General features: G+C 43.4%; 1 protein-coding gene across 1 annotated transcript in view; it reads left to right on the top strand.

Annotated features, from left to right (window-relative positions):
- Positions 1–24,682, top strand: part of TMX3 (thioredoxin related transmembrane protein 3) — a 201,550-nt gene that overhangs the window by 66,758 nt on the left and 110,110 nt on the right. The window contains exons 5-7 of the mRNA XM_033934242.1: positions 3,254–3,299; positions 9,125–9,205; positions 23,810–23,909. Coding sequence (XP_033790133.1) covers positions 3,254–3,299; positions 9,125–9,205; positions 23,810–23,909 — 227 coding nt within the window. The remainder of the gene's footprint in view (positions 1–3,253; positions 3,300–9,124; positions 9,206–23,809; positions 23,910–24,682) is intronic.

The following is a 24,682-nucleotide window of genomic DNA, read 5'->3' as shown; positions in this document are numbered from 1 at the left end:
TTATACTCTTAATGGTGAGATCCTAACAAGAACGGTAGCAGAACGGGACTTGGGGGTGATCGTCAGTGAGGACATGAAGGCTGCCAGTCAGGTAGAGCAGGCTTCATCCAAGGCAAGACAGATCCTAGGTTGCATACGCAGGGGTTTCGTCAGCCGTAAGCCGGAAGTCATTATGCCATTGTATAGATCCATGGTGAGGCCCCACCTGGAATACTGTGTGCAATTCTGGAGACCACATTATCGCAAAGATGTGCTGAGATTGGAGTCGGTTCAGAGAATGGCCACCCGGATGGTCTCAGGACTCAAAGATCTCCCGTACGAAGAAAGGTTAGACAAACTGCAGCTATACTCGCTTGAGGAGCGCAGAGAGAGGGGGGACATGATCGAGACGTTCAAGTATCTCACGGGCCGCATCGTAGCGGAAGAAGATATCTTCTTTTTCAAGGGACCCACGGCAACAAGAGGGCATCCGTGGAAAATCAGAGGCGGGAAACTACGAGGTGACACCAGGAAATTCTTTTTCACTGAAAGGGTGGTTGATCGCTGGAATAATCTTCCACTGCAGGTGATTGAGGCCAGCAGCGTGCCTGATTTTAAGGCCAAATGGGATCGACACATGGGCTCTATTCACTAGGCAAAGGTAGGGGAGGGTCATTAGGGTGGGCAGACTAGATGGGCCGTGGCCCTTATCTGCCGTCTATTTCTATGTTTCTATGTTTCAATGTCCCAGTCTATTCCCGGATAGTTGAAATCCCCCATAACCACCACCCTTCCACTTTTGCACACCTGCCTCAGTTTGGCCTCCAGTTCCAGGTCGTTTGCTTCTGGCTGTCCTGGTGGGCGATAGTACAATCCCAATTTGATGTCAGCTCCTTCCCCTCCTGTCAGCTTAACCCATAGTGACTCCAGACTGTCTGCCCCTATTGTTGTTTCTGTTCTGGATGAAGGAATGGAGTCCTTTATATACAGTGCTATTCCTCCCACCTTCTTGTGTGCCCTGTCCTTCCTGTAGAGTTTGTACCCTGGAAGGGCCACATCCCATTTGTTGTCCTCTGTCCATCATGTCTCTGTGATTCCTATTATGTCTATGTCCTTATTTCCGGCTATAACTTCTAGCTCCCCCATTTTAGTCCTTAGGCTCCTAGCATTTGTATATAGGCAATTTAAGTCCCAGTTTGTTACCTTTTCTTTTGGATCTACTCTTGATTTGTTGCTCCTGCTGGTCTCCTCACGTGTTGCCTCCTGTGGTGTGTCTATCCCGTCCTCTGCCCGCTTCTTTGTTCTTTGATAGCCCTCTGGATCCTGCTGTTTCCTCCTTGTCTTGCTCTTTAGCTCTAGTTGCCTCTCGGGTCCCTGTGCTGCATCTTTGGGTTTATGTCCATAAAGTGTCCATTTTGTCCCTAGTCCACTATCGCCATTTCCTGTTTCAGTATCCTTGCTTGATACTGTGGTCCGATGTGTCGAGGTCAGATCAACTATCGGCTTTCCCCTTGTTATCAGTTTAAAGTCATGTCTATGCAGGTCTGGATGTTACGTGCCAGCATCCTCGTCCCAGCCGTGCTCAAATGCAGTCCGTCTCTCCTGTAGAGCTTGTTTTTCCCCAGGAAGGTTGACCAGTTCCGTACAAAGAGGAAACCCTCCTCGTCACACCATAGACTATAAGGAGCAGTAAGTGATCTCTCAAGGCAGAGCCAAGCAGGTTCCAAATATTCTGAAGGAGGCCCTGATCAAAAAATACCTTGTCAAAGGATGAAGGCTAGATGATAGCAATTGTAACAATTTTAGAGTGATCTTAGGTCGTTTATTCTTCCAAATGCAGTTAACTATAAGATTATTAATTTCTACATAAATGTTTTTAAAACAATGTTGGAATCATACCCATGCAATACATAGAAATTGGAGCAGCAGACATCTTCACAGTTTTCATTCTACCTGACCAGTTGAGCTGCAATGGCGACTATTTGTTTATTCAGTGTTAATCCTTTTCCAGAGACAAAATCTTTACAGCTTGGGAGTCCTATGTGTGAGAATATTATCCCTGCTTGTCCTCGGAGAAAGCAAAGATACTTACCTTTAGCAGGTGTTCTAGGACAGCAGGCATATATTCTCACAACCTGTCCACCTACTCTAGTTTGGCTTCTTAGCTTTGTAATTGAATTGAAGGTCCCATAAGCTGACGTTGGACAGGAAGGCACTGGCACACACCTGGTATGGGCACTGCCTAAAAAGATTTAAAATGACAGTGCATGTGGCAGTGTCCATACTGGACACATTTTTGAGCAGGGAATATCCCTCCTCTGTAGTTCGCAAAGCATATTTGTGAGCTAAATATACTCAAAGAATGCTCTTATTAGCATATTAGGAGACTCTGAAAGATGACAAACTGTCATTTTTCCATTTCCATTTGGATTTTTGTAGTTTTTAGCAGGTTTGTTCATTATTTTCATGCCTTTTGGAAAAACTGATTTGTTTATCAACCAATCAAAAATTTGGGACAGATTCTTTCATATAAGTGAATTGATTATGTAGATAATCAACAAGAAGAACTTGTTGGTCATACATCCTGTGGTACCTGCCAATGGTGCCAGAGTACTATTGAAGGGATAAATTGGACTGGCCATCAGACATCTTGTACTATATGTGCTCATTCTAATACTAATTGCAATTTGAAATATGTGATTTATGGTAATATTTGTCCCTCTCAATTGGTGTATATTGGTATACTACTAGATCTGTTAAGGCTTGTCCTACTTTGAAGCACATCACAATATATATATTTTTTCTGCACATTGGTGGAAATAGATGACCGAAGAAGACAATTGTCCATTGCATCAGGAATAAATCAAGATAAGTCTAACAATGTATTTTAATACTGAAAAATTTTGGACTAAAATATGCTTTGATAGATGGACAATCACATTTCATGGATAAGGCACTGGGTTCTGAGCACATAGACAATATTTTTTTTAAAAATGTTTCTTAGATAATCCATTTAAGAAACCGCAAAGCTCATATGATCCTAACAAGTTCAATTTTGATTAGATTAAAAATGACCATTACTTACTACTACTTTGAAAAATTCTGTTTGTCCAGTTTATTTAAATGAAAGAATAAGGTGTTCTTCTGTTTTCAAAAGGTGAAGTGTTCCTGCAGACATTAAAATTACATGTGTTATCTTAATTGAGTTGCAACTTAGTTTTTGAAGTTTACACAGTTCATTTTAATAAGTATTTCATCCATTATTTTTTTTCAGGTATTGCTTCTGAATTTGGTGTTCGTGGGTTTCCAACAATAAAGCTGTAAGTACTGAGATCTTTGTTTAATATTTATAAATGCATTTTGATCATGTGTATCTCTTTTTTTTTGGGGGGGGAGGGGCATTGCAGCTGAGTTCATGAGAAGTAGGACAATTTTCTTAATATTATAATAAACTTAATGCCACTTACTATGAAGGGCTAAAAAGACAGTTTTGGCCGTATACTTACTGTCCCAACCTCACTGTCTAATACACTCTCTCACGTAGCAAGTTGGTCTTTCATAGGTACTTGTTCTATTGTAGACTTAGGACTAGATTAGAGAGTTGCGCGGGGACAGAAATCCCACCCGTCCCCACCCGTCCCCGCCAAAGTCCCACCCGTCCCCACCCGTCCTCGTGAGGATCCCACCCGTCCCCACCCGTCCTCGTGAGGAATCCCTCCGTCCCCACCCGTCCCCGCAAGGAATCCCCTCCGTCCCCACCCGTCCCCGCGAGGAATCCCCTCCGTCCCCGCCCGTCCATATAAACTTCAGAAATTGTTATTTCATTTAATTATGCTACTGAATTAAAGGCTCTGGTAGAAACCCATTTACAAATAAGCAAAAAGACTTTATTAATTTGAAAATATTAATTGGGAAGAATACATACTTTGCAAATGGGTTTCTACCAGAGCCTCTAATGTTTATAAATTTTTATCAACACAACTAATATACTACTTTATCCTGAAGCAAAATAAAAAAAAAGAAATATAATTCTTTTCCTACCTTTGTTGCCTGGTTTCTGCTTTCCTCATGTTCTCATTCAATTCCTTCCATCCACTGTCTCTCTTCCTTCTGCATCTTCCATTTGCTCTGTTACTGTGCCTCTCCCTTTCTTCCCCCTTCCAAATTGGTCTGGCACCCATCTTCTTCTCTCCGCTCCCCCATAGTCTGGCATCTGTCTTCTTCCCTGCCAGTGTCTTCTCCCTACTCTCTCTTCCCCATTTCCTTTCAGCGTCCTTCTCCCCGCCATCCTCCCCATGTCCTGTCAGCGTCCTTCTCCCCCCTCTGTCTTCCACATGTGCTTTCAGTGTCCTTCTCCCCCCTCTGCTTCCCCATGTCCTTTCAGCGTCCTTCTCCACCCCACCCCCCGTCTTCCCCATGTCCTTTCAGCGTCCTTCTCCACCCCTTTGTCTTCCCCATGTGCTTTCAGCATCCTTCTCCACCCCTTTGTCTTCCCCATGTGCTTTCAGCATCCTTCTCCCCCCTCTGTCTTCCACAAGTGCTTTCAGAGTCCTTCCCCCCCGCCCTTCCCATGGCCTTTCAGCGTCCTTCTCCACCCCTTTGTCTTCCCCATGTCCTTTCAGCGTCCTTCTCCACCCCTTTGTCTTCCCCATGTGCTTTCAGCATCCTTCTCCCCCCTCTGTCTTCCACAAGTGCTTTCAGAGTCCTTCCCCCCCCCCGTCCTTCCCATGGCCTTTCAGCGTCCTTCTCCACCCCTTTGTATTCCCCATGTGCTTTCAGCGTCCTTCTCCCTCCTCTGTCTTCAAGTGCTTTCAGAGTCCTTCCCCCCCTCCTCCCGTCTTCCCCATGGCCTTTCAGCGTCCTTCTCCCCACTCCTTCTCTACCGTCCCGGGTGCAGTACAGCCGGCCAGGTCCCCTTACTTTTGTGGCACTTCCCCGACCGACTGACAACAGCCCCGGTCCGACAAACCTCCCTGCCCTTAACTGCGAATCTAAATTACCTTATTACAGCTGCTGTAAGAAGATAATTTAGATTCGCGGCTACAGGGCAGGGAGGATTGTCGGACCGGGGCTGTTGTCGGTCGGTCGAGGAAGTGCCACAAAAGTAAGGGGACCTGGCCGGCTGTGCTGCAACCGGGGCGGGGTGTGGCGGGGCGGACCGCCCCCTCCCTTGGTAGCCACTCGAACCGCGAGGCTACTTTCCTCCTTACCTGCACTGCCTGCAGCACAGAGCCAAACGGAAGTCTTCCCGACGTCAGCGCTGACGTCGGAGGGAGGGAGGGCTTTGTTTAAGCCCTCCCTCCCCTCCGACGTCAGCGCTGACGTCGGGAAGACTTCCGTTCGGCTCTGTGCTGCAAGCAGAGAAGGTAGGGAGAAGAGCCGCGCGACTGAGTACATCCAGCCCCGCAGGAACCCCGCGACCCTCGGAGGCGTCCCCACGGGATCCCCGCGACCCTAGGGGGCATCCCCACGGGATCCCCGTGACCCAAAGGGGGAACCCGCGGGATGCCCGCGGGTCCCGCGGGATTCCCGTCGTCCCCGTTCCCGTGCAGCTCTCTAGACTAGATTCAGTAAATTTGGGCACTATAAAAAATCAACACGCAGTACTATTCTTTAAAGGCTACTCTGGTTGAACACCCTTTATAGAATAATGCATAGATCCAATTCGCACACCCAAATCTGGGTACCAGGGCCTATGTCTGCTGCATCCTGGTGCTCAATTTGGGCATGCATCTGTGGCATTCTGTAACAGTGTGTGCAAATTTCCAGAATGGCCCTGTCTGCCCCATTGGTTGTGCATTATGGGATTTGGACGCATAGTTTTATAGTATAGCACATTGCAGTAGTAATTGATAGTACCAAATTATTGATATTAATTGCTCGTTACCCAGTTTAGTTGTGTGTGCATCTCGATCATACCCAAATAAGGGTGTGCAAATTTAAGTGCTATTTAGAGAATCTGGGGGTTACTGTCTGACACTTAGGACTCCTTTTACTAAGCTGTGCTAGCGGTTTTGGCGGACGCTTAGCGCGCGCTACAGTGTCATGCGCGCTAGACGCTAACGCCTTCATTGAGCTGGCGTTAGTTTTTCCACGTAGCGCGCGCTAAAAACGCTGCCGCAGCTTAGTAAAAGGAGCCCTTAGTTTCTCTGACACATATACACAGTCTGACAGTCTGTCTCTCTATCTTGCATACCTTCTGCTTCTCTCTATATGGCCAGTGATACATATTCTGCACAGGTGGTATGTGCTGAATGTGTTTAAAATACAGGAAGGCAGTCAGTCTTCAAAATCCAGAATGGCAAACTGATGAACAGATCAAAATGTAAACCGAGATGAACCAAAGTGGAATTTATTGAGCAAGCAACAGAACTGGAGGGGTGAACCTACTTGTGCCCAAGTTTCACATATGCAGGGCTGCCTTAGGCGCTAAAAATACTGTTAAAAACAAATGAATAATCAAGTAAATAAATATTTCAAATGAATATTAATGAATCATAAAACAATGCCTCCCATATAATACACAGCTATACTAAAAACGCAGAATGTATGTAATAAGCTACATGCAAGCTTCAAAAATGAACTAAAAAGAGCTTACATTAAATGTGAGGCAAAAGAGACAGCTGTACTGGGGCACAGCCACCCCATCACCCATTAGTAAATTTTATCCCTGAGCCAGATCTCTCCCTCCCCAACTTACCTTCATAGCCCCGGTCCCTTTTACTTCTCTGGTAGCAGCAACTGAGAGAGTTTTTTGCTGGCATTGGGGCCTCTTTTCATGCATGTCCCACCTAAGCGGAAAACAGGAAGTTGCTTCAGAATAGATGGAACACGCCTGAAAAGAGGCTCCAATGCCAGCAGAAAATTGTCTCAGTTGCTGTTGCAGGAAAGGTACAGAGGAGAGTGGATGTAAGGGAGAGATGCAGGACTCGCAAGGAGGGGGAAAAAAGAGAGGGTAGATTTGAGGTCGGAAAGAGAAAAGAGAGAGATGTCATACTGCTGGAGGGGGGCAGGCCAGGAAGAGAAGAGATGTTACAGAATTGGGGTAGTTGGGCAGAGCAGTACGAGAAGGGAGAATCTAGAGATGGGGGCACAGGAGGTGGATGACGGAAAAGAGGGGGAGATGGAGACATGGGAGACAAATGCTTGACAAAGACATATAGGGGGTGTAGAGGGAAGATGGGTGGTGGACATGGAGAGAGAAGACATGCCAAATGGACAAGAGACCCTGCAAAGGGGGGATGAGACTTGATTGAAATATGTCTGTTTTGACTATTTACATCTGCTGTCTATATTTTGCACTTTTTCTGTGTGGTTACAATCAAAACGGTTTACATATTTTTTAGACAGGTACTTATTTTATACCTGAGATAATGAAGTGTTAAGTGACTTTGTCGAGAGTCACAAGGAGTTGCAGTGGGATTTGAATTCCCAACCTCAGGGTGCTGAGGCAGCTTTTCTAACCACTAAGCCAGTCCTTCCTCCTCCACTTTTAGGGCAGTGGTATGTTGGCTTACTGAAATGATATCAAAACATAACAAACTAAAATTATATTAATAATATTGGAGAAGGTTTTATAATATTTTGCAGGATCTGATATGTGTTGAGGTGGTAGTTTTATACGTAGAATTTATACGTAGATCAGGCTTAAGTTATAAAACACTGCTTTTGAGGGGTTTTTAAATACAGTTGAATTGTTTTTATACTATAGATGTGTATGGGGATAAGTGTTTGTAAATGTTTGAAATAAATAAGTTTTGGAAATGTGATAGGCCATGATACATAAACCCATGATTTAATGGTGCATACTTGACAGAGTTTGAACAGAGGCTAAGTGGCACACATATACAATTTTTAGTACCACATTTTTCTCTCTAAGACGCACTTTTTCCACCCCCAAAAAGGGGGAGAATCGTTTTGTGGCAAGTTCAGGGATGTGTGTGTGTTCAGGTAGGTGGGGTGTAGCTTGGTGCGGGTGTGCTAGTGGCACTGGTGTATGGCCTGGGAGGTGAGCCTCTGGTTATTTGGGGTAGTGGGGTGTTGATAGGTTGGGGTTTACCAGAGTTTTTTTGTGCTCCTTATGGCGCCTGCTAAAAAGTCTGGTTCCAGGGGAGGAAGGGATGGTGGAGCTCGGAGGGGTCGTTCTGCAGCGGTGGCAGTGTCTATTGGCGGACCAGGGAGGAAGAATCGGTGTGGCAGGGAGGAAGGAAGGCTTTGTGGAATTGCGGCAGCAGTGGGCGAGTGGCGGACCAGGGAGGAGGAATCAGCGTGGCAGCGAGGAAGGCATGCAGGCTTTGGTGTGGGAGGGAGGAAGGACAAAGGCTGGAAGGCAGTGAGGGGGAGGGGGCAAGAACTCGGGAAGGAAGAAGGTAGGGAGGGAATAGAAAGAGACAATTGTTGAGCCTGACAAGGTAAGAAAGGAAAGAAAGAAAAGTAAAGAAAGAAAGAACTATCTAGTGCAATCAAAAATCACCAAACAACAAAGGTAGGATTTCAATTTTATGATCAAAATCTGTCTGCTGCAGTATATTTGTCTATTTTTCTAGGGGGCTGGGTTCAGAGGCACAATTTTGTTCAGAATATTTTTTTCTTGGGTTTTCCTCCTCTAAATCTACGGTGCGTCTTATGGTCAGATGCGTCTTGTGGAGCGAAAAAATACAGTATATCTTATTTTTCTATATACACAGTACAAGTTTTCTCTGCTTTCCTTCATATCTCATCAGGTTTTATCTGGAGACCAGTAATACTCAGTATTGGTATTCGGCTAGCTTATTTGATTAACTGAGAACAGTAAGACAGCTTTACTGAGCTATTCAAATTCATACCAGGATAATGCTACTGAATATTGGCAGCAGTCAGTGCCAATATTTGGATATTGTTCAGGGCCAGAATATCTAGGTATAAATTTAAACGCCACTGCTGTCATTTACAAAAACACCAACTGTGAAGTGCAATTATTGACCCAATAATTATCATAGGATAGAATTCTTGTAACATCTGATATTCTTATACCCAAATCAACAGGGTGTGTTATTATGTAGGGAAAGACTTTTAAATCCCCATGCATTAAAAAAATTAAAAGAAAAGGAAAAAAAAATAACGAAAGAAAAGTGATTTGCTAATGATTTCACTTGTTTGTTTGAAGGTTAAAAGGAGATTTGGCTTACAATTATAGAGGACCTAGGACTAAAGACGATATTGTGGAATTTGCCAACCGAGTAGCAGGGTAAGTATTCTTTGTTCTTTAATTCAGCATCTGAAATGTGCTCAACTCCGTAGATTAAATGTTGTAAGCAATGCATATTGGGCCCCTTTTACAAAGCTGTAGTAGCGAGTCCTAGCGTGGCAAGTTAAATATAGCCCTTGGGAATTGAATGGGCTGTGTCACATTTGCTGCCTGGGAATCACTATTGTGGCTTTGTAAACGGGATCCATTGTGTATTAAAGCATTCTCTAAAGCAAATGGTAAAATACTTAGGATATTGTGTGATGATTATGTCAGGAATATATCTTTAGTATTATCAAAATAATACAACTTGGCATCAGATGCTGTTAAAGAAGCTTTTGATCTGCCATACCATACCATATAGTTTCTTATATCCCACAATTTTCAGCAAGGAATCATTGTAGCTTACAATAAGATTGGGATCAGTTATTACATTGGCAATTAGATTCTAGATAAGGAGGAAAGATAAGTCTTAACATTCAGCTGAAGCCATAAAAGGAGGGGACTTGTAAGTGTAGGGGTAGTCTATTCCAGACTCACAGGCCCAGGGACCATTTTAATCAAATCACCTTAATTCTCTCTATCAGTGAAAAAGGGATTGTGGAGGCGGGGAAACCTAATAGAAGGGGCAAAAACCTAAAAACCAGGTCCAAAGGGGGTGAAGGAGAGCCAGAAAATATGTTTGTACTTTGGGCTATGACGCCAATAATGTTTCTCAACATTCATTCCTATCAGAACACCTGGCCTTTATCACACATGCAGAACACAGATAAACCCTATGCAAATAAAGGCCCACAAACTGAAAGACCTAATATACACAAACAAAACCCTAAGATGCCAGACTCTGCATGCAATACAACACCATAGAAATAGAAACAGATGCATTTATTCCTGAACAGTGCAATATATAGACAGCAGATGTTAATTGTCAAAACTGACATATTTCAATCACTAAATTGAAAATAAAATCATTTTCCTACCTTTTTTGACTGGTGATTTTATTTTTCTCAGTCTCTCTTTGCACTTCCTTCTGTCTGTGCTCTTAGCTGTGTTTCCATGGCCACCTTATCCATTTGTTGTTTTTCTCTCCTTCACTTTCTGCCCATCATTGGCATTAACTTTTAATATTAAACTTTTTTCAATTTTTCTTTTTCCATCTCAAATCCATCTTTTTTTTCCATGTCTGCACCATCTCTTCCCTCTCTCTGCCCTTCCCCTCCCCTCTGTCCATCTCCTCCTGCTTTCTCTCCCTCTGGTGATATGCCATCTTTCTCCTGTCCTTCCCACAGTCTCCTCCCCTGTTCTGGTCTGCCATCTCTCTGTTCTTATCTTCCCTCTGTCCCCTATCTTAGTCTAGAATTTCTCCTCCTTCCCTTCCCTGATCTGGCTTGCCTCTCTCCTTCTCTCCCCCCCTATAGTGGTCCAACATCTCATTCCCTTTACTTTTCTTGTGGTCTGGTATCTCTCTCCTCTCCTTCCTTTCCCTCCTCCTCCCTGTCATGGTCTAGCATCTCTTTCCCATTCCCTCCCCCTCCAGGAGACAGATATCCCTCTCCTTGTGGTCTAGTATCTCTCTCCTCTCCTTCCCTTCCTTTTTCCTCATTTGTCTGCAATCTCTCTCTCCTCTTTCCTTTCCCTTGTCTTGCATTTATTTCCCCTTCTCTCCAGTAGTCTGACACATTTGTTTCCTTCTCTTTCCTTCCCTACCATGGTCTGGTATCTCCTCTTCTCTTCTTCTCTTCCCTAACATGGTCTGGCATTTCTGTTCTCCCCTCCCTTTCCCTTCCCTCCCTCGGAGGTCTGGCATCACTTTATGTTTTTTTCCCCATCCCCACAATCCAGACTCTTTCTAGTAACAAGCCCCCTGTGATCCCCTGCATTCTCCCCTACACGGGATCCAGTAATACCTCACCCTTCTCCTTCCCAGCAGCTGTTCTTGCACTCTTTGGGCTGCCGGTAGCCTGTGCCTTAGGTGGCCTGGAAGCTTTCTCTCTGCTACTGTTTTCTGCATATGTAGGAACAGAACGTAGCAGAGAGAAAGCTTTCGGGCTACCGAAGGCAGTGTGTTTACCTCACTCACGCTGCTGGCGGCCCGAAGAATGTAAGAGAAGCTGCCAGGAAGGGGAAGGAATGGATCCTGAGGGTGGGGTTGGGGATGGAGCCCTGGACTACAGCGCAGGCTGCCCAGAAGGTCTCCATGAGCTGCCATTGGCTCACAGGCCTTGCAATGAAGACCACTGTCCTAGATCCTCTTCTGTAAATGGCATCCCACCCTTGAGTTCTATAACATTTTTCTTCCATGTGATTATATGCTCATTCTCATGTCTAAAAAAATATTAACAACGGATGCTTCCATGCTTAGTTGGGGAGCCCAACTCAATGGCCTCCATACTCAGGGCAATTGGACTGCTCTTAAGAAAACTCTCCACATCAATCTCCTGGAATTTGGAGCAATCCAGAATTCTCTCCACACATTCCAAGATTGCCTTCTCAATCAAGTAGTACTCATTCGAACAGACAGCCAGGTGATCATATACTACATAAACAAACAAGGGGGCATGGGGTTGTGCCCATTTTGCCAAGAAGTAATCCAGATTTGTTAACTGGGGATTCCTTGCAACCTGAAGGTAATTGATCTAGCAGGAAAACAAAACATATGAGCAGAGAAGTTGAGCAGACTCCTTCAACTTCACGAGTGGTCACGCAACTCAACCATCCCAATTCTCAAATTGGGGGACCCCAGACGTGGACCTTTTTGCTTCTCCCCACAACTACAAACTTCCATTTTTCTGTTCCAGACTTTACACTTCCAATCATCTGAAGTCGGATGTCTTCTTCCTCAACTGGTGAGCCAAGTTTCTTTAGGCTTTCCCTCCAATTCCTCTAGTTGGAAAGACTACTCAAACTTCACCAAGAACAGGCCACCATGATTCTTAAAGCACCTCAGTGCTGCATCAATTGTGGTTCCCTCTCCTCCTACAACTCAGTGACCAGGAACCTATCACACTTGAAATCTTTAGAGCATTGTTAATGCAGACTGAGGATTCTCTTTTCCATCCCAATCTATGTTTGTTAGCTCTCACAGCATGGCATCTTCTCTCTACAAATAGGGGCTTCACACTACCTGTGTCAGCCATCATTTAAGTTTTTAGAAAACTTTCCACACAGCATTGCTATTGTTTCAAGTAGACTCGCTTTACCTTCATTCTCTAGATCTGATCATTTGTCCTCTTCTATCAGTTCTGGATTATCTCCTATACCTTCATTGCTCTGACCTCAAAACTACTTCAGTCAGAGCTCATCTTGGTGCTATTAGTGTTTTTCATACACAACTAGATAAAGTCTTAATTGATACATCCTTTAGCTTCCAGTTTCATGAAAGTCTTTTATCATATCAAACCACTTCTCAAGCCTTCTTTGGTTTTATGGGATCTTAATGTTATACTTTCAACTCTGATGAAGCCTACATTTGAACCACTATTGACTTAATCTCTCAAGCATCTAGCTTGGAAAAGCAGGCTTCCTCTTATCTCATACATCTGCACACTGTGTCAGTGAACTTCAAGCACTCATATCAGATCCGCCCTATTCAATGTTCTACCATGACAGAGTGATTTTTTTTTTTTTTTTTGCATACATTCCAAGTTCCTCCCAAAGATCATCTCTGAATTTCATCTGTAGTTCTTCCTGTCTTCTTTCCAAGACCACATTTTCACCCTGGGGAAGTAGCACTCCACACACATTTGACTGTAAATGTGCTTTGCTTCTTATTTGGATTGGACCAAACCTCACAGATCTTCAGCTGTTCCTGTCATTTGATCTTAACAGACTTGGAGCTCCTATCACCAAGACAACCATCTCCACATGGCTGGTGGACAATATCTCCTTTTGCTATGATAGGACTGGGCTGACACTTGAAGGCCATGTCACTGCACTATAAAATTCGAGCAATGGCGACTTAAGTTATTCATCTACCATTGAGGACATCTGTAAAGCAGCCACCTGGTCCTCAGTTCATAACTTCATGCCCAACTATTGTTTGGAGAATCATTCCAGACAGGATAGTCGGTTCGGCCAAGCAGCTCTAAAAAATGTATTCTCCATTTAGAGGCCAACTTCCCTCCAACCCTTCTGGTTTTTGCCAGACTCACGGTAGTTGTCAATAACACTCTTCTCAGAGGCATGATCCTGGCAGCTTTGGAGTCCCACACATGAGAGCATAATGCCTGCTTGTCCTTTGAGAAAGCATAGTTACTCACCTGTAGCAGATGTTCTCCAAGGACAACAGGCATATATTCTTACTCCCACCTCCTTTGGTTGGCTTCTTAGATTTGTTACTAAATTGATGGCCCTGCGAGCCAATGTTGGGCACGAAGGCACCTGCACATGTGCGGCATGGGTGATCTTAAAATTTTTAAATGACAGTACACTTTTTGACTGTTCCGGGTTCCATGGATGACGTCACCCACATGTGAGAAAATATGCCTTCTGACCTCTGAGAACGTCTGCTGTTCATACAGGTGAGTAACTATATGCTTTATATTCTAAATCATTTATGTATCGATACCTTTTTGTATTTATGCTATGGTTAGTAAAATAATAAAGAAGTTGATACCTTAAAGATGGAAAAGAAATCCAAAACTTTTTGAAAATTAAAACACAGCAGGAAAGATTTTTTTTCTTTAAGAGATTATGAATGATTTAAACCTTCAGTGAATAGTTTAAATAGGACTTTTTTTATAGCACAATGAAATTAGAAAAGAATGCACCAAGAGCCTTTCTTACGAAGCCATTTAGGTCAGGCCACTGCGGTAACTGCCCCGAAGTTCATGGGAATTTAAAGGACTTTGGAGTGGTTGCCGCGTGGCTTTGTTAAAAAAAAAAAAAATTGGGAGTGGGTAAGTGTTTTTATTTATTTGTGTTTTGTTTTCATTAAGATAAAGTTGCACATTTAATTGTCTTGTAATTTATATATTTATTTATTTTGCTTATATCTCTCTAGCTGATGCAATTTCAGGAAAAGCATTTTAAATGATTCATTCCATTTTTAACAAATGAATAATGATGCAACAGTGCAAGCCTATTACCGTACTCTTCTAGCAAAGCACCAAACAAAGCATTGCAGAAGTATCTTTTGTAAGCTGCTTGCCTAGTTTCCTGGAAGCAGTAGCGTTGTTGTTGACATTCAATTCAGAACTGTGTGGCATTTGTAGACTATTTTTCTGCGTGGGTGCAAGTTGATTTATTATCGCTTCACTTAACTAGATTAATACTGTATTTTAACTCCAGTGCAGTGCTTCTCCTCTAGTCCCCTGCCTCCTTTTTTTAGTTTTATTTTTTCCTCAATGGGGGGTGGGGGGAGGGAGGTATTTGGAGGCTTCCAGGCTTTCTTGGGCTATGGCAGCACAAGCCTTCAATTACTCTAGTTGGGGATTTTTTCCCTAAATGTACTTGTATGTATGGTGCTGTCACTTTTTATTTTTTTTTTTTGCTTTGGGAATCTTGTCCTGCTGCTGTTTCCTTCTTTCCTTCTGTGGCTGGTAAATGGGAACTTTTTTTTTTTTTTTTTAATTGTTCTCTGCCAAGAATTCCAATTGTGTAGATTATAAATAAGTAAATAAATCTGCTAGTTGAACCCTGAGGTATTCAATATGTACAGAGCTCCGCACAGTTCAGACATCAGCTGTTTGAACCATTCAGTCCTGTGCAATTTGAGCAGCTGATGTTTAAACCATATGGCGCCCCCATATGTACTGAATGTTCTGTAGTTCAGGTAGCACATGGTCTTAGCTACCTGGAAAAGAAAAAAATCAGTGCTGCCAATGCAGATATAGAGCAGAGAGAGAGAAAAGGAAAATCTAGCTTAGGGCGTTGTGTGTCTTTTCTTGGGAACCTGGGCTAACATCATCAGACCAGTGTGGACCAAGTTCCTAGGCTGGCTTGACACATCTTTCTACACATTAATATAGTCTAATTATCTGCACAGTTGACCACTTAATATAGGGATTCCTTTGATGCAGAGTAAATACAGAAATCCCCTTCATCTCACTATACTTGTGCCACTTCCTCTGTTCAGTGACTCTGCAAGTCAGCTCGTCATCTTAAAACTACCTTTAATCTCTACTCTCGCCCCAGTTACAGTACCAGATGAGCTGACATCTTCAGTATATAGGACTGACCTTCTGATATGTAGATTAGGCATCTGCTTAGGGCAGTAGAACTTTTGGCATGTGTGTGTAGGGCTGGGTGGGTGTTAGAGAGTTTGTGACTGTAACATGACAAGAGAACAGTGCTTTAATGCTGCTTTCAGCACTGCAAAGGTCTTTTTAGCACAGGTCCATGCATTTTCGACCATCCCCCCTAGAAAGTTTCCTGGAGAGGAAGTTGGGATGTGGCAGTGCTTGTGCATGGGTCTGTGCTCCGGGGTCTCATGCCATGTTATTTACTTCTGGTTGGATGTAGGGTAGCAGTGGTAACAGACATGACAAGAGAAGAAGGCGGTAGATGCTAGCATAGGGGAGGGTTAGAGAGGGGAGGATCAGGTGCTGGCCCCTTGTATAGCAGGAGGGAAGGGAAGTGCTGGCCACCTAGGAGAAGAGAGGGGAAGATGAGTTCCTGGCCACTTGAGGATGTAGATAGGGGAAGGGAGAAATGCTGGATGAGGGTGGGTAGGGAATTGAAAGGGAGATGCTAGACATGGAAAAGGTAGGGCACACAGCTGAAAGTTATATTAGGGTGTCAGATGTCCTTGTATTGATACTTTCAGTGTTGCTGCCTCTTTTAATAATAATAATTATAATAACAACAGTTTATATACCGCAGGACCGTGAAGTTCTATGCGGTTTACAATGAATTAGAAAGATTCTACAAATTGAATGGAACATTCATAGTTAGAGATTGATGGTTAACAGTTTACAAGATCAGATTTGGGGGTGGGATTGTGATGGGGTCTATTGTCCAGATTCGTTACCTAGGTATTTCGAGAACAGGTATGTTTTTAGGTGTTTCCTAAATTCACCATAGTTGTTTGTGTGTGTAATTAGTTTTTCCAGATCTTTGCCCCATAAGGCTGCTTGATACGATAGAAGTTGTTGATGGTGTCTCTTAAATTTGCATCCTCTAGCCGGTGGGGAAACGCCTCACTCTTTCTGCAAAGAAATTTAGAGTGAATTTGTAAAAAAGCTACTGCAAAGATACTCCAGGAGTCACCTATAAAGTTTCATCCCAAACTACATGCCAGATATTTCAATCTCACATTGCCATACTCTTATTTGCTGTCATCTAGTATGCTTTTTAGGCAGGGTTGGCATTAAATTATAGAAAGTCTTTAAACGTATGCTTAGGCTGTGGAAACCTTGCTGATTGGATATGCTGGATTACTGTGACTGCTTATTTGGGAAGAGATAACATATAACATAATGAGGAAAGCTGAAGCATTCCTGGCTTGGAACCAAGCGAGCCAAAAGTGTTTCATTATACACTCAGCACTGCCAACTGTGCAACTGTTTGATCACCTGAGTAACCTCTGCTTCATCCTTGAAAAACTATTTACTATGGCCTGTTCCCTGATGTTGGATTGACTGAATCAAGGCCATTGAAGTTGATCACTAATGATTAATGATATTACTCTACAGCTCTACAAAATAATTATGTTGGTGAATAAAAAGATATATAGTTCTGTATGTAACATGTATGTTCAAGTAACTGCATTAGAAGCACCTGCTGACTGAGTATAGTCTTCAAAACATCAGTTGATGTATTTATACAATTTACTGTTTTGTTCCATTTCTAGATTATTCTTATGTAAATCTTGTATAACCTACATGTCTTAAAATACTCACCTTTTTCTTAATACCATGTTTCCGTGTGTGTGTGTGTAATTTGATATTTTAATGTATATGTATGAGATGTACACGAAATACCCAGTTTATATAAATATTTTTTGTGCATATACATCCTGAAAAAAACAGACTGGCTAGAAAGACTTCAGGATCAAATTGATTAGCACCACTGTGGTCTACTATTGCAGTACTTTGATTTACTTTGCTTTCTAATAGTAGGAACATCTTGATAGTAACATAGTAGATGCAGCTGCTGATAAGCAAAATCGCAAATCGTGAACACACAAATAATGAAAATGAACTGTTGATGTGTTTGGGAATTTATTTTGCTCATGGAGACCTATGATGGTAGCTCTGGAGCAATGGTTAGACCACACTTGGAATACTGTGTCCAACACTGGTCTCCGTACCTGAAGAAGGATATAACACTGCTGAAGAGGGTGCAGAGGTGAGCGACGAAGCTAATAAAAGGTATGGAGAACTTGAGCTACCAAGAACGCCTTAGAAATCTGGGATTATTCACCCTTGAGAAGAGAAGACTAAGAGGGGATCTAATAGAGACTTTTAAAATATTAAAAGGAATCGACAAAATGGAGCAAGCTCGCTCACCGACAAGGGGAAAGGATAGAGAGCAAGAAACAGCGTTATTCACTTTGTCAAGACAAGAGGACATGGACTGAAGCTGAGAGGGGTCACGGCCATGACTAATGTCAGAAAGTTCTGCTTCGCACAGTGGGTGGTGAACGCCTGGAACTCTCTCCCAGAATATGTGGTGGAGGAAATCACCATTTTAGGATTTAAGGTAAAATTAGACGCACATCATCTTGCGGGACACATTGAGGGATACAAATGATTAAGGTATTTGCCCAGGTAAGCCTGGCTGAGCCTCCGCGTGTGCGGACCATCGGACTGGATGGACCCCAGGTCTGATCCGGTGCAGGCATTTCTTATGTTCTTATGTTTTCTCTATATAATCTTTTTCTGTGAGGCCCATTCCTTATGTTTTATGCTTTATTTAAACTTTATACCGCTTGATTTCCAAAATTCTAATATATATGAACAATAGAATAACAAATGATCTAAAGTCCCTGCTTCAAGATGACAATGCCTTTATCAGATTTAGAGCCATCTAATTTTTTTAAACGAACAGGGGGCCAGAAAGCTCTATGCAGCAAGAAAAACCACGTTTGTCTTATAGATGCAGACATTGTATATCTCATCCTCCAAGACCAAATACGTGGCCATTGAGATGCCGCAATTTTGTGCTTAATCTCAATGCTCCAAGTGTCTCTAAGACCATTCCTTGTTTTTTTGTTGTTTTTTTTTTTCAATAATCCAGATATTAATTTGTACCACTGTGCGGCCTGGTGTCCCAGAAAGTCTGCTTGAAAGCATAGAAATTCTAAACTATATTGATTATTAAGATTTTACCATTCAGGGAACCCCGCCTGAATGGCCTGCTTCAGTTGCAGCCATTTATAACTTTGTGATTTATTCAAGTCAAATTTTTGTTGCAAGTGTGAAAAATCAAGCAGTATACCATTAGACATTACATCATCAAGAGTACGAATTCCTGCTATTAACCATTGCTTCCAGACAAGCTTAAATCCGCCAATTAAAAAAAAAACAACAACTTTATACCGCTTGTTCTTACGACAGGTCCAACACTAGGAATGTACAGTCTTGGCATATACTAATTCTTATAAACTACCTAATGAGTGTGAAGTTTTCCTAATACAGCCAGTTTTTCAAGATTTTTAAGAGGCCAGCCCATAATTCCAAAGCTATACGAGAATATAAGAATTGCAAGTGGCCTGTATCTTATTCATCATTGTTAGAGCAGTTTTCAGTATCTATTTTGCTCTTGGTGGTCTTGACTTTTATGCCTTCTACTTCCTATCTCTTCAGCTGTTTGGAGGGCCCAGGATGGCAAGGGAAAGAGGGTACGAGCTGACGTGAAGCCATGCATCTGCTCCTCTAGCTGTATGATTGGGAGATAAATGGGGACTAAAGAAAGTGGGATTGGGGTGATGTACTGTGGGGTAGGTGTATGTGTGACAAGGTGGGGGGTGGGAAGCATGAAGCAGGGGGATGCTGCATAAGAGGGAAGGAGCTTTAGAAAACTGTCACATTTTGGATTTTTTTTTTCTAATTTCATTTTTTTGAAAATGAGTCCCATATAGTGTCCTAGATGAGTAATGAAAATTATTGTTATTGCTGGCAAGGCTGTGGAGTCGATAGATAAATGTTCCGACTCCAACTCCTCAGTTTTTTGTACTTCAGACTCCGACTCCAGGACCTGAAATTTCCTCCGACTCCTCGACTCCGACTCCACAGCACTGATTAATTTTCAGATCGTTAAAATGGAATGTCAAGTTGAGAGAAATGAGCATTTTCGACACCATCTTCTTTTTGCTTTTAATCAAGGTTCTAAGGCCGCAGAAGCTGTTCGCAACATTTGTGCTGTGTATATAGTGGGTGCTATAGCTGAAAGAATCGCTTGTGATTGGTATGTCAAGTTCAAAAATGGAGTCGGTAGATAAATGTTGCGACTCCAACTCCTCAGTTTTTTGTACTTCTGACTCCGACTCCAGGTACCCAAAATTTCCTCCGACTCCTCGACTCCGACTCCACAGCCCTGAATGCTGGGAATAAGCGTGTTGAATGTAAACAGAACTCAGCCTTTTATTTGTTTGCTGCTTTATTGTAAGTGCATCGAGTTTCATGACTCAAATCTGTTTTTAGAAAAAAAAAAAAAAAAAAAGGTACCAAAATGAAATGTTGGAGCTGCAGTGTAAGCAGCTCTTCTTGTTTTCAAACAGTTTGTCTGCATTGATATTAGTTTGGTAACATGCTACATCATCCTCCCATCACAGTTTAAAATTTGTGTAACTTCCTTCAAGGGAAGTAACTGAAAAAGAATATTGAACTACATTCAGCATGAAATTAAACTATGATGTAAATCACAAACTGGAGTGAGGCCACTTTAAACTCACAACAGGGTCTCTCTCAGGCTTCTGGTTTACCTGCCCATTAAATAATTTTATCAAGATTAATAAGTTTGAGCTATAGATTTTCTCTCTCTAGGCTAACTTGTGCGGCTTTTAAAACTATTGTGGTTTCTTTGGTTTTAGTGCCCATGCCAAATTACCTTAAATTTAGGGCCTCTTCTATTAAACTACGCTAGTAGTTTCTAGCGTGGGGAACCGCGCTGAATGGCCTGCACTGCTCCTGATGCTTATAGAGTTCCTATGAGGGTTGGGAGTAGCACGGGCCATTCAGCGGGGTTCTCTGTGCTAAAAACTGCTAGCGTAGTTTAATAGAAGAGGGGGCTACCGTATTTTCATGCAGATAACGCGCACCCGTGTAAAACGCGCACACGGGTATAGCGCGCAGAAACCACGATTTTATGTACAAAAACTTTTGTATACCGCGCTCACGGGTATACCGCGCATGCAGCCCGACTGTCCTTTCGCTCGCCCCGACTCTCCTCTGGCCACCCCGACTCTCCTTTCGCCCTCCCCGACTCTCCGTGCGCTGTCCCGACTATCCGTTCACACTCCCTGACTTTTCGTGCACTGCCCCGCTCTCCGTGCGCTGTCCCGACTCTCCGTTCACCCGCCCTGACTTTCCGTGCACTGCCCCGACTCTCCGTGCGCTGTCCCGACTCTCCGTTCACCCGCCCTGACTTTCCGTGCACTGCCCCGCCTCTCCGTGCGCTGTCCCGACTCTCCTTTCGCCCGCCCTGCCCTGCTCCCAGCTCTGTAAGCATGCGCAATGGTCTGAGCATGCTTGCCGCTTAGTTTTCACCAAGGCTGTTTTTCTGGTGGTGTGCTTTTCTCCACGTGGCTGTGGCCCCCCTCTATCTGGCCTTGTAATTTGTAATGGTCGGATTGGGCCCATGTGCCTCAGGTCACGCCCCCAGGTGGGACCTAAGGCTCTAGGGCCTATTCTGATTGGCCCATGCGCCTTAGGCCCCACCAGTAGGCGGAGCTTTGGGACGGATGGGCCAATCCGGCCTCATTCCGTCGTTGGCTGCCTGCCGGACAGGCGGGTTTGGCTCCCGTCTGTCCGGCCAACTACCAAAGGTACGGGGAAGGGGGGTGGGGGTGTCGTGGGGGTCGGCCAGGAGGGTCGCGGGTCGGCTGGGGGGGGCGGTCGGAGGTTCTTGGGGGGGGCGGTCGTTGGAGGGAGGGGGGTTTGCGTCGAGGGCAGGAGGGCCTGGGATCCCTCCTGCCCATAATGTAGTGCGGGGTGGGGGTAGGGGGTCGCCGTGGCCAGGAGGGTTTGGGCTCCCTCCTGGCCCGATATTGTCGGGGAGTTGGGGAGTCGGCCGGGCAAGAGGGCTTGGGCTCCCTCTTGCTCCGATCGTGGATGCGGGTGCGGGTGGGAGCGCGTGCGAGCGGTCGTTCGGGGTGGGGGTGCGAGCGGTCCTGCTGGGGGGGTGAATCGGGCGTTGGGCGGGGTGGGAACTATGTAAAAAAATTTTTGTATACCGCGTTCACGCGTATAACGCGCGAGGGGTAGGTAAAAACGCGTATAACGCGTGTGTTATATGCGTGAAAATACGGTAGTCTTTGAAAACTTGCTTGAACATCTTTTATTGTGATATACTCTGATTGTAGAAGTGTTTCTCGAGTTTGTGTTATAAGAACATATGAATACTCCTAGTCTTATTGTATGAGACCAGTGGTCCATTTAGCCCTGTATCCTGTTTCCAATAATGGCCAATCCAGGTCACAAGTACCTGGCAGAAACCCCAATAGTAGCATTATTTCATGCTGCTGATCCAAGAGTAAGTAGTAGCTTCCCTCATGCTAATCAATATGGTAGGAATGTGCTTGTTTTTGAGTGCAAATTAACTCAAAACACAGCTCAATAGTCGACAGGCAAACATGTGTTTCATCATTCACTTTCAAGTTTATTAATTTTTAATATACCGACCATCAACTGGTATCTAGCCGGTTTACAATAAAATGATAAAATAAGAATAGGAGTAATGCTTATGAGAAGGAAGGGATGTGTACATAGAAGACATTTTACAATAACAAACATGATGGCGGGGTTAAAAAAGAGGGGTGGGGAGTAAGAGTCCATTATTAGTGGTGAATTTAAAAAAAAAAAAAAGGGTTGAAGGGAAAAGGAAAGAAAGGGGGGTAAAACATTTCTACAGTCGTTCTCTTTTTTTTCAATTTAATTTCTATCAGAGCTGAAAATCCAAGTTCAAAAAGATAAGATCCAAGTGGTAACAAAGCCTTGGTTGCTTTTGTTACTTAAGTTAGGATAATTACAAAATAAAAAATAAAATTGCTTGCTGTTAATTTTCAAGGACCAAGCACATCAAAGAAAGATGCTTGTCTGGGTGGTTGTATCCTTACACACACAAGACGCTCATAAAATTGACAGACTTTGCGGAAGTGATGTACATGTCATCTAGTACAGTGTTCTTCAACCTTTTGACACCTATGGACTGGTGGAAATAAAAGAATTATTTTATGGACCGGCAGTTGAAGAACACTGGGCTAAGTCGTGGGCCAGACCCCCACCCCATAATAGTACTAATTGTAACACCATTTTTTATTTATTTATTACAAAATTTATATTCCACATACAACTATGCGGTTTCCATATCACATATAGTTTGGAAGCCTTCCCTCGGATGTTGCAATGTCAGAGAGAAGGCTTCCGGTTCAGGCACAGGACACGCATAGGAGCTGTTGCCTGCGGCTTTGTGCACTGCAGCACTGAAGAAGAGAGAGCCGGCCCGAAGATAATGCTGCATCGATTGCACTGCGGAAACATAGAAACATAAAATATGACGGCAGAAAAGGGCCCTCGGCCCAACAAGTCTGCCCACTCAAATAACCCTCCCCCCTAAGTTCATCTTTGAAGTGAACCCACGTGTTGATCTCATTTGTTCTTAAAGTCAGTCACGTTATTGGCCTCAACCTGAAGTGGAAGATCATTCCAACGGTCAACCACCCTTTCGGTGAAGAAGTACTTCCTAGTGTCACTATGGAATTTCCAGCCCCTGATTTTTAGTGAATGCCCTCTTGTCGCCGTAGGGCCTGTAAGGAAGAAGATGTCTTCTTCCACCTCAATATGGCCAGTAACGTATTTGAATGTCTCTATCATGTCACCCCTCTGCGTTCCTCGAGAGAGTAAAGGTGCAACTTACCTAGTCGTTCTTCATAAGGGACATCCTTGAGCCCTGAGACCATCTTGGTGGCCAATCGCTGAACCGATTCCATTCTTAGCACATCCTTCCAATAGTGTGGCCTCCAAAATTGTACACAGTATTCCAGATGTGGTCTCACCATGGACCTGTACAGCGTAATCACTACCTCGGGCTTTGGCTGACAAAGCTTCTCCGAATGCAACCCAGCATTTGTCTAGAGAACACTGTCTTGGGCCCGATGCACATGCCGGCCCAGTGGACCGGCAGGAAATTTCTGCAGACCAGCACCGATCTAGAATATACTTATGAAGGGAATTTTTTTAAAATAATGTAAAATTCTGGAATCTCATACACCTGGAATCTCTTCAGGGCACACCACTGCTCTGTAACGTCAATTTGGCTTAGAATATCTTCTAGATTAATCAAGATTTCTTTTGGTTCTTCTGCGCCATCACCCTTGAAAACCATTTCTGGTACAGGTAGATCTCCTACATCGTAACTCAACTGCAACATAATAGGAATTGTGTGATGAAAAGCAGGTTTACCAAATAGATTTCTACTGACAATAAATTTTTCTCTCCATAGGCCCTTAATTCGTACAGTGCCCAGCAAGCAGATGTTTGACCATGTGCAAAAACGACATCACGTGCTTTTTGTTTATGTTGGCGGAGAATCAACTCTAAAGGTATGAAACAAATGCAATTTATTATGTATGTGTGTACATTAACCCCCAAATACTTCAAAGTTTGCCCAAATTTTGGCATGATCCAGAGCTATGTTAATGAGCCATTAACACTCAGTATTTGGCTGCTAACAATTAGTGTTGTTAAATGGCTCTAATTTGGAGTTATGCATTCAACTGTCTATGCCTGATTCTATAAAGAACCATACTTAAATCTTCTTGTGTACAACACAAAAGAGGCATTCCCAAAATACCCAGTGTTACTGAATTTGGGAGATGTGTGCTCAACTTAAGCACCAGGATTTACATCAGGTTTCAGTTAGTGTAAATCCTCCCACCAAAAAGCAGGGTACAGGAGAACTCTGTATAGACCAGTGGTTCCCAACTCTGTCCTGGAGGACTACCAGCCAGTCAGGTTTTCAGGATAACCCTAATGAATATGCATGAAAGAGATTTGCATGTAATGAAAATGATAGGAATGCAGATCTGATCAATGAATATTCATTAGGGCTATACCGAAAATCCGAATAGCTAGTGGTCCTCCAGGACAGGGTTGGGAACCACTGGTATAGACTAGCTCTGAGCACGGATTTTTCCCAGGGTCTACTTTTCAGCACCATATACGAGTGTATACATTCTCTTGGATGATGAGTGAGGAGAAGTGTTCCATAATTCTTCAGTAACTACGGTAATCCTTAAGTTAGTTATAGAAACCTACTTCCACTGAGTATGCTGTGTAAATACAAAATTTGAAAGAACAGTTAACCCTAAAAGAC

Source organism: Geotrypetes seraphini, chromosome 2 (assembly GCF_902459505.1).
Source record: "Geotrypetes seraphini chromosome 2, aGeoSer1.1, whole genome shotgun sequence".
NCBI classification, from domain to species: Eukaryota; Metazoa; Chordata; class Amphibia; order Gymnophiona; family Dermophiidae; genus Geotrypetes; species Geotrypetes seraphini.
Note: the sequence above shows the minus strand (reverse complement) of the source record. Positions and strands in the feature narration are given on the sequence as shown.